Raw genomic sequence first — 16,615 nt, 5'->3', positions numbered from 1 at the left:
AATATGGATGGGGTACCAACAGCAAGTGCTCTAGTTTGTTTATTTGAAAAGAGAGCAAAAGCCATTGATATTCCAAATATAAACTTATTTTACTGCTGTGTTTCAGCATCTGGAATAGTGGCTTATATTTAGTCACTGAATATTTCTTGAATTTGTTGATGTCTCATCACTGTCCACCTCAACTGAACAAATAAGTGAATAAATGGAAAGTCGAAGCCCATGTGGTTGAGTGCCAGGATAACTAGAGTGTTAGAAACTGCTCTAGTGTCCTTTGTCGTATGGAGCCCATACTTCAGAGCTCAGCCTTTATCGAGGCAGACTGTCATCCTTAAATGCTGATTAACAATCACCTTCCATCATACTTCAGAGTGGGGACTCAGTATCACCTTTTTGGAAAAAAAAATAAGATGTTTATGGGGGAACTTCACTTATAAAATGTATCCATCCATTTTCTTGGTTATTATCTAGCCCCTGTTATTACCGAGTGTGGAAGGTAGGTAAAAGATGGCCCCACTAAGTGGCTTTCTGTAGAAATCTTGAGCCAGGAGTGGCAAGATCACTTTCTGTGGTCACTCACATCCAGTGACCTTAATTAAACTAGGAAGGAGGAATACATGAAGTCAGGGGGCAAAAGTAGATGTCATTCCATTTAGGAGCAAGTTCAGAAGTAGAATAAGCAGCCCAATCACTGATATAAGTAGCTATAAGGTAGACAGAAGTAAAAAAGAGATGAAAAAATTAGGGGAACTAATTAAAAAGGAGTATCAAGATGGGTCAGTAGAAGTCAGGCCCCCAGAACCCTGACATCAAAGCTGTGTCTTATGATGTAGTTTGAGCATTGACGTATGCATGGTCCATGGGCAATTGTCATATAAATCGGGCCAGAGGATGCCAGTAGTCTCTTTAGGGAAACAGGTCCAAATCTGACTGCTGTGGAATGTGGGAGGGAGAAGCATGCCCCATGTCCTTCAAACCTTCCCCAGGAGGCTGACCCAGTGCTACTCTAATCACTAGACATAAAAATAAAACTGGAGTTAAGGCTTCTTTGAATTTAGATGAAACTTTCTGGTAGTTTGTTCTTGACATATTATTTATAACAAAAATATTCTCTTTTATCTCTTTCTTTTAGTTTATGAAACAATGTTTGCTAAGAGAGAAGATTGGCAAGGATTAGAAAGAAGTGAGCTCCTTAAATTCTTCAATGACTGTGGTCATTTCCCAACCCAGCAGCAAATTGACGAGGTTTGGGACTTGGTCCATAGAGGCGAGTGGTTTCCCATTTCTTGTCTTCTTTTCCCTTTCTTTGCCATTCCCTTTCTTTCTTTCCTTCTTCCCTTATTCTTTCTTGCTCAGCGAGAAGCCTACTTCTCCCTCTCCCTCTGCCTCCCCCAACTTGTGTGCTCTCTCTCTCTCAAATAAATAAATATATATGTACATACATGCACACATACATGCATAAAGGAGCTCAAGTGCCAGTAGAAAGATGTGATTAAGGTCAGATTGACAAGGTTGAAGCTTCCTTATAGGTTTGAAGTTCTCTTAGTTTGTAGTTTCAATTTATCTAATTTATTACCTATGGGCTTTGCTTTGCCACTGTTGTATCCTTAGTGCTTAGAACAGTTTTCTAGACGCTCAGTAACTGTTCACAGATTGAAAGAAGCATTGAAATCACTTTGGGCTTTAGGAATCATGACTAGATTGTTTAAGTCATTTTTTTCCTGATGACAAAAATCTTGAATGCTTATTATAGAAAATTTGAGAATCTAGAAATATATAAAACTGCTAAGAAGTAACAATTATAAGCATTTTTATGTCTATCTTTCTGGTATTTTTTTCTGTACATATGACATTAGTTTTATGAAAATTGAGATTATTTTCTACATGTTTGAAAATCTGCTTTTTTTCCTTATCAGTACTTAGAAGTTTCCAAGCCTCATTATACCACATTATTAATGGCTGAGTGATTATCTGTCATATGGAAGTTCTATGAGTTGTTTACTGTTGTACATTTAAATTGCTTTATTTTTTCTTTATGATAATAATAATGAAAAATTAAATTCAGTAAAGTAGTATGAATTAGATATTTCAGAAACTTATTCTGATTATAGTTAGCAATTTAAAATATATTTTTTTCAAATTAATAGTTTCACAGATATTTCCCTCCATTTATTATTTTGGAGTATATCAGAAGACCTAGATTTAGAGCATGGCTCTAGAATTAGCTTTCCTGGGTTTAATTCCTGGCTTCACCACCACTAGCTGTATGTCTTCAAACAATTCATCTATGCTATGCCTTATTTTTCTCAACCATAAAAAGAATATAGTAGTAACTGGAATTATGAAGTTTAAATGAACTGATTTATATAAAATGTGTCCCAATATAACTGCTCATTAAAATTTGCTATTATTATTCTTAAATAATTCTCAAGTACACTTAGTTATTTTTATAATTTTTATTTTGAAATTGTTTAAATGTTGAGCCTATTTTGTATACTGACTCATTTTATAGGGCTTATGTACTGAATGTTTGCTGTTGGTTTCCACTCTCTTTTATCATAATGACCTGTGTGTGCTAGAGGTGATGATATGCTCATTTATGCTCATTTTACAGACAGAGGACTGAGACTTAGAAGGAGATTTTTCTAAGCTCATTAAGTAGAGTTGGAACTTTATTCCTGGTCTCTTCAAGTCAGGTTGTTTCCATTTTACTATGTGGACAATCTTTAAAAGTCTGTGTATGGAAACATAATTAGACAGATGATTAAAAATTCTTGACAGCAAGTACTGCCTTTTATTGATCTTTCACAAGGTAGCCTTAATGCCTTGTGATAAGGTAGGTTTTTTCTGCAAATGATTGAGTTGATTAAATTTATTAAAACTAGAATTTTCAAAAGAAAATTTATTTTAAAGACATATTGTTTTTATTATAATGCCTAGAGTTGGGAGGCTTTCTTTTATAGAAAGGAGCCACTCTAACATAATTTTAAATATATGTCCAATTATGTTGCTCCATCCAGTTAAAAAGATTCCTTTGGTGCATAAGAAGCTGTCATTTGAAATGGAAATATCCTAACTAATGGAAGAAAAACAGAAAATTTATGGGAAATGAAGCTAAATTAATGGTTTTCTAGCTGCTTCTGGTATATATGCCATTTTTAAAAGAATCTGATTTTATGCATTTTAGTTTGTCAGTCATCTTCATTCATACTGACTTCTTTGATTGTGGATAATAGCTCCAGATGTGCAACCTACGCATTTTTTCATCCAGTAGAGTATTTCACCTAACGCATATGTAGTTAATTCAATTGATTAACTTCTTTAGTGTACGACACCAAGTAGGTCAAATTCCTAAAACTGTCTGTATGTGTTCAGGTATTTTTAGCTTTTTTTCCCCCCATTCTTTATTCTCATCACTATGGTAACAAAAAAATTTGTGACTGAGGACAAGATTTTTGTCTGAAATTCTTCCTTTCGGAAAATGAAGCAACTTTAGGCTACGTGTATGTGCTAATCTTAAAAGCTGAAGACTATGCAAACATGATATTATTTGCTATTCATTTAAATCTCAATAAATGAAACTAATAACTATAGAATGGCATATCTGAAAGTAAGGAGAGAAATACATTGTGATTTTATAGCATCTATTCTTGTATATGCCTAATTTTTTAGAAATTTAAAGTTTGAAGGTTTTCCAGTATTTTTCCAGGGTGTAAATAGAACTTTTAGTTTATTTTCTGCGGTTAAAATGATCAGAAAACAACAATGAAGACAAGTCGATTTTCACTATGGAGTCCTAGATAAAAGTCTTAAAATCAGAAACATAGAAGTTACTTATATATTATTTAACCTAACATATTGTATACATCTGAAGAAATTGTGACCTAAAAAAATATAATGTGAATTATTTCAGGCTCCCTGACTAGTTCGTTGCAAACTGTAACTAAATCCTGGGCCTCCTGCTCCTCGGAGCACAGACATCATAAACAGACAGCACTGCATTTTTTTCTGTTTTCTAAAGAAAAGACTTTACGTTATTAAATGGGAAACGTATATAATGGTTTTCCCTTAATTTTTTTTCAAATGAATAGGCACTCTAACAATAAAATTTTAATTATGTAGGAAAGGGATTAAAGAGGATTTAAAAAGATAGTGAAAGTTTCCAGGATGTAAGAAATGTGAGACACTGGCAAATTCTGGTGGTAAAAAATGCAGAAGTATTGGAGGTAGCATGACACAAAAGCTTAAATAGCTTCTAAAAGTTTAGCACATACTTATTATAAAACATGTTGAAAATACACATTAAAAACAAAAGATGAAATACTGGCAGAAAAATACTAGCAATTTTATGTTCCAGAATGACATGAAGCTATTGACTAGGAGTCAGTAAGATAGGTAGACAGGTACTATATGGGTCTATACTAGTAGACCACTAACATTTGGGGAGAATATCTGACAATTCTTATAAAATAAAATTTTGATCACACTATCTATTTATGTTGCGGGTACAAATCTCAGTCCATGAACTCACTGTTTTTCTATAACAAGTTAATTTTTATTTCTGGCTTCCATCCATCAAAATAAATTTCAGTCAATCTGGCTTTTCAACCTTTTTTTTCTGAGGTTGTGGCTAAATAAGGATGAAGGGCATTTATATAGTGAATAGCTCATGGAGTGTCTACTGATCTGCAGTATCATCTTTTGCCATAGGCATTGCTTGGTGTATTTGTTCGCTAGGGCTGTCATAACAAAATACCACAAACATGGGTGTGGATCATGGATTACTTTGTGTTTAAAATACTTGGGGTTCATTGAATTTCTTAGATCTATAGATTAATGTTTTTCATCAAAATTTTCAAATTTTTAGCCATTTTTTCATACATTTTCCTCTCTTTCCTTCTGAGACTCTTATTACACTACTGTGAAACCACTTACTGTGTTTCAGAGGTCTCTGAGGCTGTGTTTACCTTTTTTCCCATTTTTGTTCTGTTCTTAAAAGTGGATAGTATCTACCGATCTATCTTCAAGTTTACTTTCTCCCTTCAGCCTTCTCAAATCTGTTGCGACCCCCATTTTGTAAATTTGTCATTGTTATATTTTTTAATTCTAGAATCCACTTAGTTACTTTTTATATTCTATTTATCTCGATAGTGCCCATTTGAGTATCATATTTTACTTTAATTCTTTAAATGTAATTTATTTCAATTATTTGAGCATAATTATAATAGCATTTTTGAGGTCTTTGTCTGATAAATCTAAGTCCACTCAGAGTTAGTTGTTATTGACTGATTTTTCCCTGAGTATGGGTCACACTTTCTTATTTATTTGAATGTTTCTGTTGTTATCTTTGTTGAATACTGGACATTTTAGATGTTATGTTGTTGTAACTATGGATTCTGGCCTCTGCACTCCAAGAGTTTATTTATTTAGTAACTTGTCTGGACTTAATATCTGGAATCTGATCTGTCTCCCCCCCAAGGTGTTTGGCTGTTCACATCTCTGCTCAGTTACTGTTTTGATTTTTTAGAGTGACTTTTCAAAAGGCTCTCTCTGATTCTGTATAACTTAGTGTATGATTGGACAAAGTGTTTACTCAAACGCCTTGAGTCCTTAAGGTTTCCACCCTCTGCCTATGGATCTGTGTGTGGTTAGGAGCACAGTGTTCAGATGTGCTCATATTTTATATCTGCTTCATATTTTATCTTCCACTGGCACTCTTGGGTCTTTCCTATTCATTCCTATTGTTTTCCAGTTAGTTTGAGATGTGTATAGTGGTTATCACGCCATTATCTGGCTTTCTCATTTCCAGATCTGCCTATCAAATTTTTGGCTTACTTATGGTCACCCTAATTCAGACTGAATTTGGGCCAACAGAGCTGCAGCTTCTCTCCATTTATTTCTTATCAAGTGTATGGCATATACTAGCAATGCCAACGGATGTTGAGTTTTTCCTACCTCTTCAAATCAGTTTAGCTTCCTGACTGGTTGGTGTTTGGCTATGGGGGGAAAGTAATAATCCTCATGTTAGACATATTGATTGATACTAGTTGGGGTCTTCATACTCTTGTCATGATTCAGCTCAGTAGAGATTATGACCTAGTGGGTTTTGTTTGTTCACTAGAGAAGGACAAAAGGCTAAAAAAATATGGATGCAAGTAAATGAATAGAATTCATAGCACAAAATCAGATTATCTGAAATGACACAATGAAGCTGATTTAGGTGTCTGGTCATTGTTAGGACTTTGTCCTAACAGTCCAGTTAGGACTTTGGCACCTATCCTAATGACTATGTAATGAGAATATTTCTTCTATTATCACCTCCACTCACTAGTGAAAAGAGTGCCTGAATTGATTTGCTATGAAGTTCTGTAGCAAGATTTCATGTTTTTGTATTACAGAACACTGGATCACTTTGGAAGTATTTGATGTTTGTCCCACCTGCTCTAATGGGTCTACTGAAAAGCTCTCATGAATGTGTAGACCTTTTCCATGCATTATGAAGATGTAAAGGTTTTTTCAGTGGTGCCTATAGCCCTTATATAGCAAGACTCCACTTTTTTCCCTGGTATTTTAGTAGATATTTGCTGATGCTTTCAGCTACGTGGAAGGTAAAAACACATTTCCTTCTCTGATTGATGATTTTAGCAATAAGTCATAGAGTGAAAAGAAATGCAGTAGAGTGTACTAAATGAATTCCTTCCTTGGTTGTGGCAATCCAGAATCTTTTTTGATAAAATTGTTGTTGCAAAAATATTCAACAAATGCATTTTGAGTGCTTTATATGAGCTGTGAAATAAATTGTAGTTCAAAGGTCTCAAAATCCACATAATAACTGAAGAGACATGCACATACATAACTAGATAAATGCAATGTTGTAAATACTTATACAGTAGTATGGAACACTAAGCTGATACAAATACTATGCTTTAAGTTTGAAAATCAAAAAGAGTTATAGAGAATGTTGGAGATGAGTGAATCATTCTAGGATGAGTTAACTAGATCATAAAAGAAAGAAGTTTCACACATAAAAGAGAGATTGTATGCAAAACAAATGAGAATTTTTCGGTCAGCTGGTAACAGCAAATAGGAGAAATCTATGTCCACTGGTGGATAACTGGATAGGGCACGATTTTACTAAAATTTCTAGCTAAACGATGCCAGATCATTCATTGAGATCTAGTTGACAGTGGTTGCTTTTGCTTATAAATTCTTATTTTTAATCCTTTATTCACCTGACATCTACCTATTGGAAATGGATGTTTTCAAATCCATAATGCAAATTAGATTTTGGTTATAAATCAATCTTGTGTCAGTAGGAGCTATTTAAGCATTTTCCCCTAAAGCTTGAATACCCCTCCATAAACTAGAGATTGGACCCTAGGGGCAAAGAGCAACCCTGAAAGATCTGTCTGTCATCACCTTGCTTCAGCTACCTAATCCAAGCAGCTGCTCCTACAATTTTGTCTGCTTTCTCCCCTAACACTTTTTAAAGATGGTTCTTGACATTTTGTCTCATCTTTCATCATTTAACTCTGTTAATGCCTTCTTTCACCAAGCTATGGCTGTGCAAAGCCTGTGAAAGCCTATGCTAATGATATGCCCTGGGAATGATCACGGCCAGTGAAAGACTTTCCCCTTTCCCCTCTTTCCTGTCTTCCTGCAGTCATGTGAGTTGTTACTCCAATTAGTAAGTTACTCTAATTAGCCGTCCTGGGATTTTTTTTTTTTTTAAGCCTTTGAGTCTTTTATTGTTTGGGTTGAAATATTTGTACCATTGTTGTATAAGCTACATAGAAGAAACTGATTAAATTTTGTAATATTACTTACCACTAGCTATTTTTCTAAAGCCTGTCTGTTTTTGTTAAGTAGAAAATAACTATCTTCAAGAACAGCAGGAACAGCAGGGGTTTGAGAGTAGTGTAACTTCAATAAAGGTATAATTACTTTCATAAGTCTATTAGAGGGCAAGGCTTTAGGCTGCTTTTGTTAGATCACTGTTTATTAAGATTACACTCCCCATACTCTTATGATGTAAAGATTCACTAGCAAGTCTTTGTTTTATATGATTAAATTACTATAATATTAGGAATATGAACTCCCTATTCAGAACAACTTTCTAGCAAATTTCTGACAAATAAACATTAAGATAAAATAGTTCATCTGAAATTCTTATGAAATGAAAAATTTTATGTATAGTATAATTATACCAACATCACAGTCATAGCATTAAAGAACTTTGTTTTTTTCTGGTTTTCCACTTGATCAAGAGCTCCATTAATTCCCCAATGAAGTGAAACTTCCAAAGGAATTAAAGTAATTTTCAGCCCTTAACAGTCAAGTGAGTTTTGCAGACCTCACCCTGTCCACTTTTTAAGTCACCTTCAGAAATGCACATATTCTAGCCTTTCTGAATAAAAGTTTTAAAAATATTAGTATTGAATCACTATATTGTACACCTGAAACTAATATTACACTGTATGTTACCTGGAATTTAAATAAAAACTTAAGAAAAATATATTATGCTCTGCTCAACAAGGCACCATGGTGTTCCCAGCATGTGAAGTCTCTATCATGTCTATATAAATTATAAATGGTACTGAAATGCAAGTTAATGATTCAGATCTGTAAAACCACACTTTTTTTTTTTTCCTGGGAACTGCCAATTTGGCATCACAGAAGCCAGTTGCTAATGCTAAAGGCTTGTTTCTTTAAAGTTTACCTCTAGAGACATGATAAACTCATGAGTTTCATTTTAGTATTTCAATTTCCAAAATTTAAAATTCTGTGACTGTTTCCATGTTGAAATCCACAGGTAATACTGTTTTGTAGATGCATTTTTTTTTTATGAGCCATGTTGGCCTGTTATGCAAGATTGTTTACAGAGTAAGCTTCTTTTAGGTCATAGTTTCTCAGGCATTTTAACGTAAATATGTCATGTTTGTACCATAAAGATGTTGGGTTTCTAGTCTTTAGAAATATTCTTTCCATTGCTTCTTTATCTACCAATGCATGAATACACATACACACACACACACACGAACATATATACATACATATATCTACACACATATATACATACATATATATATTTGCATGATGAGCAACCAGCATTCTTTCAGCTGATGATCCTTGGTGGTTTAGATATAGAGGACTTGATTTTCATTTGCATCCTTGTATGCACTATCATCTCATCTTTTGAGGTGAAAACAAGTACACACGTAAGTACATTTGCATAGCATATGCGTAACTCCCATTACCACTAATTGCCCAAAAAGGCAGATATCAGAACCTTCTCATTCTCTTTATTCATTGTGGAGTTTAATTCAAAATGCTAATTGGAGAAGACAAAATTGACTATATACCTACAATTTATGGTGCATATTTTCTAGGATTGAGATTTTCATCTAACATTAAACAATTACTGAAAATAATGGCTCTTTACTAAGTCTCCTACCATATTTATACATTTAAATAAGTTGTAGGGACATCTGGGTGGCTCAGTAGTTGAGCATCTGCCTTTCATTCAGGGCGTGATCCCAGGGTCCTGGGATCAAATCCCCCATCAGGTTCCCTGCAGGAAGCCTGCCTCTCCCTCGGCCTGTGTCTCTGCCTCTCTCTGCGTGTCTCTCATGAATAAATAAATAGAATCTTAAAACAAACAAACAAACAAACAAACAAACAAATAAAGTTGTAAAGCAAGTTCCAAATAATTTGATTCTAAGAAAGTTAATGTACCTCAATTTTTAAAGTAAGAAAGAAATTTGAATGGATTAAAAATAATCCCTGTAACATCACTCTAACTCACTGGAGCTATAAAAAGACTTTGTTGAGAGAGAAGGATGGAGCTACGACTGGAGTGCTGGGAACTCCACCCAAGGGCCGGCCCTGTGCATGTGCCATGCAGGTGAACCTCACCCCTGAGTGGCTATAGACAGAAATAGAATCAAAACTCCTGTCTTGTATTAATGGCTCATATCAGTTGGCTAATTTCTAGTAGGTCAGTCTTAATCTGTTCATCTGCCCTTGAAAAAAAATTCTGATTATTGTAAAGAGTAGTATTGCTTTTCAAGGACAAGATGGTTGCTCATGTAACTACTGTAAATCTCTTGCTTGTGCCATACTTTTGTTTTCTGTCGCTGCCCAGAACCAATCATTGTTAGAAACACTCCTAATACCATGTTCTCCGTGATCTTTTTCATTGAAGTGAAAGGCAAAGAGGCCTGTCACCAACTACCGTATTCCAAGTTTGCTATTCTGCAGATGATAACTAACTCCCTAACTGTAACATTTGTAGGACTGAAGTATTTATAGTAACTTGAGGACTTTTGTTCTGTATATGTCCAGTTGTCTGTGTTCCTTCAGTTTTCTGGAGGTGCTTGCTGATGGCAGTTTCAAGTGCAACTCAGGCTCTCATTTCCTTTAATTCTCGTTTCTTTTTTTTTCTTTAATATTTTATTTATTTATTAATTCATGAGAAACACACACACACACACAGAGATAGAGGCAGAGATACAGGCAGAGGGAGAAGCAGGCTCCATGCAGGGAGCCTGACGTGGGACTCGATCCAGGGTCTCCAGGATCAGGCCCTGGGCTGAAGGTGGCACCAAACCGCTGAGCCACCTGGGCTGCCCTAATTCTCGTTTCTAATGGTTGTATTCCTATAGTGATTTCCTTGGTCATAACTGGATTTTGTCATTCCCAGTAACTGTAAGCCTCCAACATCTGTTTTTCAAGCCCCCTTCTCTCTGACTGCCTCTGACATCTTTCTGGCTCTTCTCCCCCATTAATAAATCTGCAGCACAGGGGGGCATTCAGTCCATTAACTTGACTATATTTACAGTATTCATAACCCTTTGGGTCTTCCACCTTCCACCTTACTCAGCCTGGATTCATTCCATGGTACCCCCGCCCCCCAACACACACACACACACACACACACACACACACACACACACACTGTTAACCTGAAACTAAGAGCTGTAATGAGAAGCCAACAAGTGTTTTACTTGGGATCAAAGAATTGCAATTCAGGGAGCATAGATTTAGGAAGAAATCCAAATAATGTCTCACTTATAGGGTGAAAGCAAGGAGCTTTTATGAGGAAAAGGAAGAGGGGTGATTACATGAGTTGAAGAAAGGAAAGTAAAAGTTTTTGATGGATGTTAACAAGCTAAACTACTCTGGGTTATGCACTGATTGACTGCTGATTCTATTCTATCTTCAGAAAATTCATAACCATCAGTCTTGTGATCAGGATATCTGTTCTCCTACGGACTTCTCGGTCAATTGCTTGCTCTTTTGCCCAGTCCACAGGTTATGTATGGCTCAGTTCAAACAAAAGTAGGTAAGCCACTTTCTCCGCAGTGGCCACTCCAGCCCTATTTTAAATGGCTCCAGTCATGTCAGTTTTTCACAATACATACTGACTTCCTTATTCTCCCCAAACTTAATTTCCAAAAGACTGAATCTGAGAGCCACGTCTTTGCTTAGGTCAAGAAGATGAACGTGGCATGGCTAGAGAAAAACACAACCGTGCTGATTAATTTCACTTTAAATTTCTGATCACAAATGTCAAGTGGACCCTTAGAACTGCTAGGCAATTTCATTCCATTTTTTTGAGTTAATTCAATCTCTTCTCTCAGATTAATATTTCACATAAGTCAGTTCTTATCAGACTCAATACCGCCATCTTCCCCCCTCCTTGCTGATGACTTATTTCTAATGAAAATGATGTAGCAGACACAATTAGAAAAGACTATTATCTTCTTACTTCTCAATCTGTCATTTTCTTTTTAAGACGTATTATGAAGTAATTCAGAAATATAAAAAGAATCACTGAAATATGTAATAAACACTACTCAGGTAGTACACTAATGGTTCATGTATCAACATAGATAAATATTTTCCAAAAAAATTATGAACAAAGGAAAAGTTTCAAAAGGACACATAATTTATGTAAAAATTGCAGGTTTTCAACATGATATTTTATATTATTTAAGAGTACATTTATTTGCAGTAAAAGCATAAAAGTGTGAGTGAGGTAAGGGAAACCACAAATTCAGAACAGCAGTTAACTCTTTTTTTACTTTTCTTCATCAAGGATGAAACAGCTTCATTCAGAGTCTAGGCATGTTAGGGAACCCTAGTCTGTCACAGAAGAGAGACTAATATTGGTAGAGGATAAGAGTCCAGCATTACTGGACTCCTCTCAAAGAGGAGATATATCCTCTCAAAAACCAAGTGTGAAACTAAAATCTCCATCTTAATATCTCAATAGAATTGCTTCTGAATTTAGCCGATGTGAAAGGAACTTCTGGAAGTTCCTGGTGAAATAAGGGATTTTTTGCATAAAAGGAGAGCTCCCTGGCCTGGCTGAGTCTGAGCTATGTATAAGGTTATGGGTATGGGATGGAAGAAGTAGAGAAGAGGATAAGGAGGATGGTCTCCTCTCTCACACTAGGTCACCTTAGTGAGCAGGTGAGAGAGGAGCCAATACCTCTGGGAACGAAGGGAAAGAGTAAGAATATAATTGAGAAGGAGTCCATAAAATACCTGGGTAGTGTTTGTTTGTTTTGTTATGTTTTTGTTTGTTTTGCAGTTTTTAGTGGGAGTAACGTATTATTATTTTCTTTTTCCTTTTATTAATTAATTTATTTTTAAAGATGGATTTATTTATTTATTTAAGTGAGAGAAAGAGAGAGAGAAAACACATATATGAGCAAGGAGGGGCAGATGGAGAAGGAAGAGAGAAAGGAAGAAAGAATATGAAGCAGATTCCTCACACAGGTCTCCGTCCCACTACCAAGAGATCGCAACCTGAACCAAAACCCAAGAGTCAGGTGCTCAACTGACTGAGCCACCCAGGTGCCCTACTATTATTTTCTTATTTATTTATTTATTTATTTATTTATTTATTTTAATAAATTTATTTTTTATTGGTTTTTAGTGGGAGTAACGTATTATTATTTTCTTTTTCCTTTTATTAATTAATTAATTTGCTTCCACGTGGATGGAACTGGAGGGTATTATGCTGAGTGAAATAAGTCAATCAGAGAAGGACAAACATTATATGGTCTTTTTCCTTTAAATAACCATTTATCCCATCATACTTTGTTGATTTTTTGATCAAATCAGTGACCTCTTTGACCACTAATTTGCAATGCTGCTTCTGACATATATCAAATTTCTATCTAAATCTGGGTGTGTTCTGGATGTTCAGTTCTGCTTTTTTTCTTGATATATTCCTCTGCCAGTATCCCAATTGGTATATCCTTATAGTGAGTCATTTTACCTGACAGGAAAGTTCCATCACTTTTTTAAATCTTGAAACTTTTTGGACTTTTTCACTTCTATATAAGTGTGGAAAATTAGGCTTTCTAGTTGCATTAAAAGTGCAGTGAATATCAAAACAATTTGTAGAAAATAACTTCTTTTTGATATTAAATTTTTCTACTTATCTATAGGTTATTTTTATTTTTAAAGTTTTGTGTTATAATTTATTTTTTATTATATATTTTATATTTATATCTATATTTTTTGATTTTCAATAGTTTTACTTATTTTTTCTCTGAAGATCTTACGGGTTTTTATTGGACTTGTTTCTTTTTTGTTTTATTTTATATACATATAATGTAAAACAGATATATAAACAAATATTTTATTTATTTATTTATTTATTTATTTATTTATTTATTTATTTGAGAGAGAGAGAGAGCACGAGCAGGGGGAGGAGCAGAAGGAGATGGAAAGAATCTCAAGCATACTCTACATTGAGTAGAGTATCAGTATCATAATCTACATTGACTATCGGTACAGTACAGTTGTTCACCAGATCTGTAAAACTTGCTCATCTTGTTTAATAGACTCTTTTCTAAGCATCTTATTTCTTTTGTTTCTGTAGGTTATAAAGGAAGACTGTAATGTTTCTTAAGTTGGGTGCTAGATACACATGTTCCTTTTTCTGTTACTTTTTAATCATATGTCTGAAATATTTAACATTAAAAATATCAAAAGTCTCTAGTTTTTTCTATCACATGTAGAGTAAATCTCAAATACCTAATAAATGATACATTTCCTATCTTTCTGACCTCAATTCCTACCCTTCTCTCCTTGCTTACTCTAGTCAGGCTGACTACTACTGTACTAAAGTCATGACTTTACTTTTATATATCTATATCTATATATATACTTTTTATATATACTTATATATACTTTATATATACTTTTATATTTATATATATTAATTTATATATAATTAATTCTTTGCACTCTCTATTCCTTCTATTGAGAATTTTATTTCCTCATGGATTACTTTGTAAGACTTTGACTCATATATCATTTACTTAGAAAGATCTTTCTTGATTTTCCTTTCTAAAGTATCTCATTTTCTTCTCACTGGCTTCTGCCCTCTGTCCTCCATTTCTTTGATATTTATTTTTGACATATTTGACATGTTTATATTCAAATGTATGTTTGTTTGTTTACTATCTCCTCTACCTGCCTGTTAGTTTTCAATATGACAGAGATCATATCTTTCTTTTCACTGCCATGATCCAGTTCATAGGATAGACCTTGTATTTATATGCAAAGAAGGGGAAATACATCTATAACCACAGCAGAATAAAGGATTCATGCCAGTACTAATGGAAGAGACATGAAAGGAGACTCTCCTCTACTTTTCTCTAATGGTGGTAAGAGTAGGAAAAAATGAAAAAAGTACCATCTGCCCATACAGTCCTAGAGATGATAAAAAGTAAGATTATTCAGTCACCTTATCTTATCTCATGTTTTGGAGCCAATAAATTACCCTTCAGATAAAGTCTGCTCCCCTCAGACTTTCCAAAACTTTTTGCGAGGCAAGCCTGTGGAGATCCAATAGGCTTCCCCGGGTAATAATTTCTTATTCATGATTATTCTGTTTGATTTGTTGGGGGATATGATTTAAAGCATGAGGCATCTCTTGTAGATCTATTGCAAATGTGTCACTTTGTAGGCTTATAGGATGGTCTGGTGTCATACCAGCATCAGCTTTGTTTACCAGACTCCAAAAGAACATCTTGCTGCTGTTGTATTTATTTAGTTTGTATGTTGTTTTTAAGGTTTTTAAGGTGAAAACATTTAATGTATCCCAAGGCCATATCTGTTGAGACATACTCAGATTGTTTTTTGCAGTGATCTGGTGAACTTAGGACACACTTGTGTAGCCAGCCAAGTATGAGTCACCCAACAAAAGGGAAAGTTAGGAGGGGATTAAATCTGATTAGGATTCAAATACACGAGGTGATAAAGGAGCTGGCTCTGCTGCCAGGCAAAGCTACTCTCTTATGTGGCCAACAATGAGCCTTCAGTGACCAGTTATGTTAATCAGACACCTGCTATAAACAATATGTTCATAGGAAAGTTAATAAACAGTACCAGGCCAGTGTCTGTTATGAGTCAGCAGAAATGGACTGTTTAATCAGAGCAAATGTTTAAATATTAAAAGGGAGCATTTTTCTTATTGTTAAAATAAAAATAAGAATGATAACTAGTATGTAATCTCCTTTGTGGGGCTAGTTTTGTTGGTGCTGCATGTAATGAATTTTAAAATCTGGTAGCTGCCAGCTTATATCCAAGAAATTATTATTTGTAGCAGCTTCTGAAGACAAATGCATTGAAATTAAAAATACAGATTTATTTCACCAATACATCTAATGTCTTAATCAGCTCAGGCTGCCGTAACAAAATACCACAGACTGGGTGGTTTAAACAATAGACATTTATTTCTCATAATTCTAGAGGCTGGGAAGCCCAAGATCAAAGTACTAGCAGATTCAGTTCTTCCTGAGGACCCTCTTGCTGGCTTCAAGATGGCTATCTTCTCACGGTATCCTCATGTTATTGTAAGAGCAATCTCTGGTGCTTCTTTCTCTTTTAATAAGAGCACTAATTCTATCATGGGAACTCTACCCTCATGATCCTACCTAAACCTAATTATCTCCCAAAGGCCCCACTTTCTAATACTATAACACTGAGGGTTAGGGCTTCAACATATGAGTTTGAGGGGCTCAAATTCAGCCCAAAACAACAGAGGAATACATATTATGTATAAAGCAACATATCTACGGGTTCATAAATATTAGTTACTTTGCATCTTTTCTTCTTTCTGTTCTGGGGAAAGGACTCAACTATTAAAACTGCTTTGGTTACTGTGGCCAACTCATGCTTAGTCTAGTGCTTCCTACTTAATGGTGGTGATAATCATGATCTTTTTATAGTAAGTTTATCTGGTGATTCCTTTTTTTTAACTTAAATTCAATTAGGCAACATATAGTACATCATTAGTCTCAGATGTAATGTTCAATAATTTATCAGTTGCCTCTAATACCCAGTGCTCATCACATCACATGTCCTCCTGAATGCCCATCACCTAATTTCCCCATCCCCCCACCCTGCTCCTCCCTATCGACACTCAGTTGATTTTCTCTAGTTAAGAATCTCTCATGGTTTTTCTCCCCCTCTGATGACTTCCCATTCAGTTTTCATCCCTTCCCCTATGGTCCTCTGTGCTGTTTCTCATATTCTACATACAAGTGAAATCCTATGATAATTGTGTTTCTCTGACTACTTATTTCATTCA

At 34.9% G+C, this 16,615-nt stretch overlaps 1 protein-coding gene across 8 annotated transcripts in view; it reads left to right on the top strand.

Moving 5' to 3' along the window:
- IQCM (IQ motif containing M) overlaps positions 1-16,615 on the top strand; it is a 428,712-nt gene that overhangs the window by 238,057 nt on the left and 174,040 nt on the right. For all 8 annotated transcript variants that reach the window (XM_072773567.1, XM_072773568.1, XM_072773561.1 and 5 more), the window contains one exon: positions 1,130-1,264. In XM_072773567.1, the coding sequence (XP_072629668.1) occupies positions 1,130-1,264 (135 nt within the window). The remainder of the gene's footprint in view (positions 1-1,129; positions 1,265-16,615) is intronic.

The sequence above is a fragment of the Canis lupus genome, chromosome 13 (genome assembly GCF_048164855.1).
Source record: "Canis lupus baileyi chromosome 13, mCanLup2.hap1, whole genome shotgun sequence".
In the NCBI taxonomy this organism is placed as follows: Eukaryota; Metazoa; Chordata; class Mammalia; order Carnivora; family Canidae; genus Canis; species Canis lupus.
The sequence above is the reverse complement of the archived record's forward strand: the minus strand, read 5'-3'. Positions and strand labels throughout refer to the sequence as shown.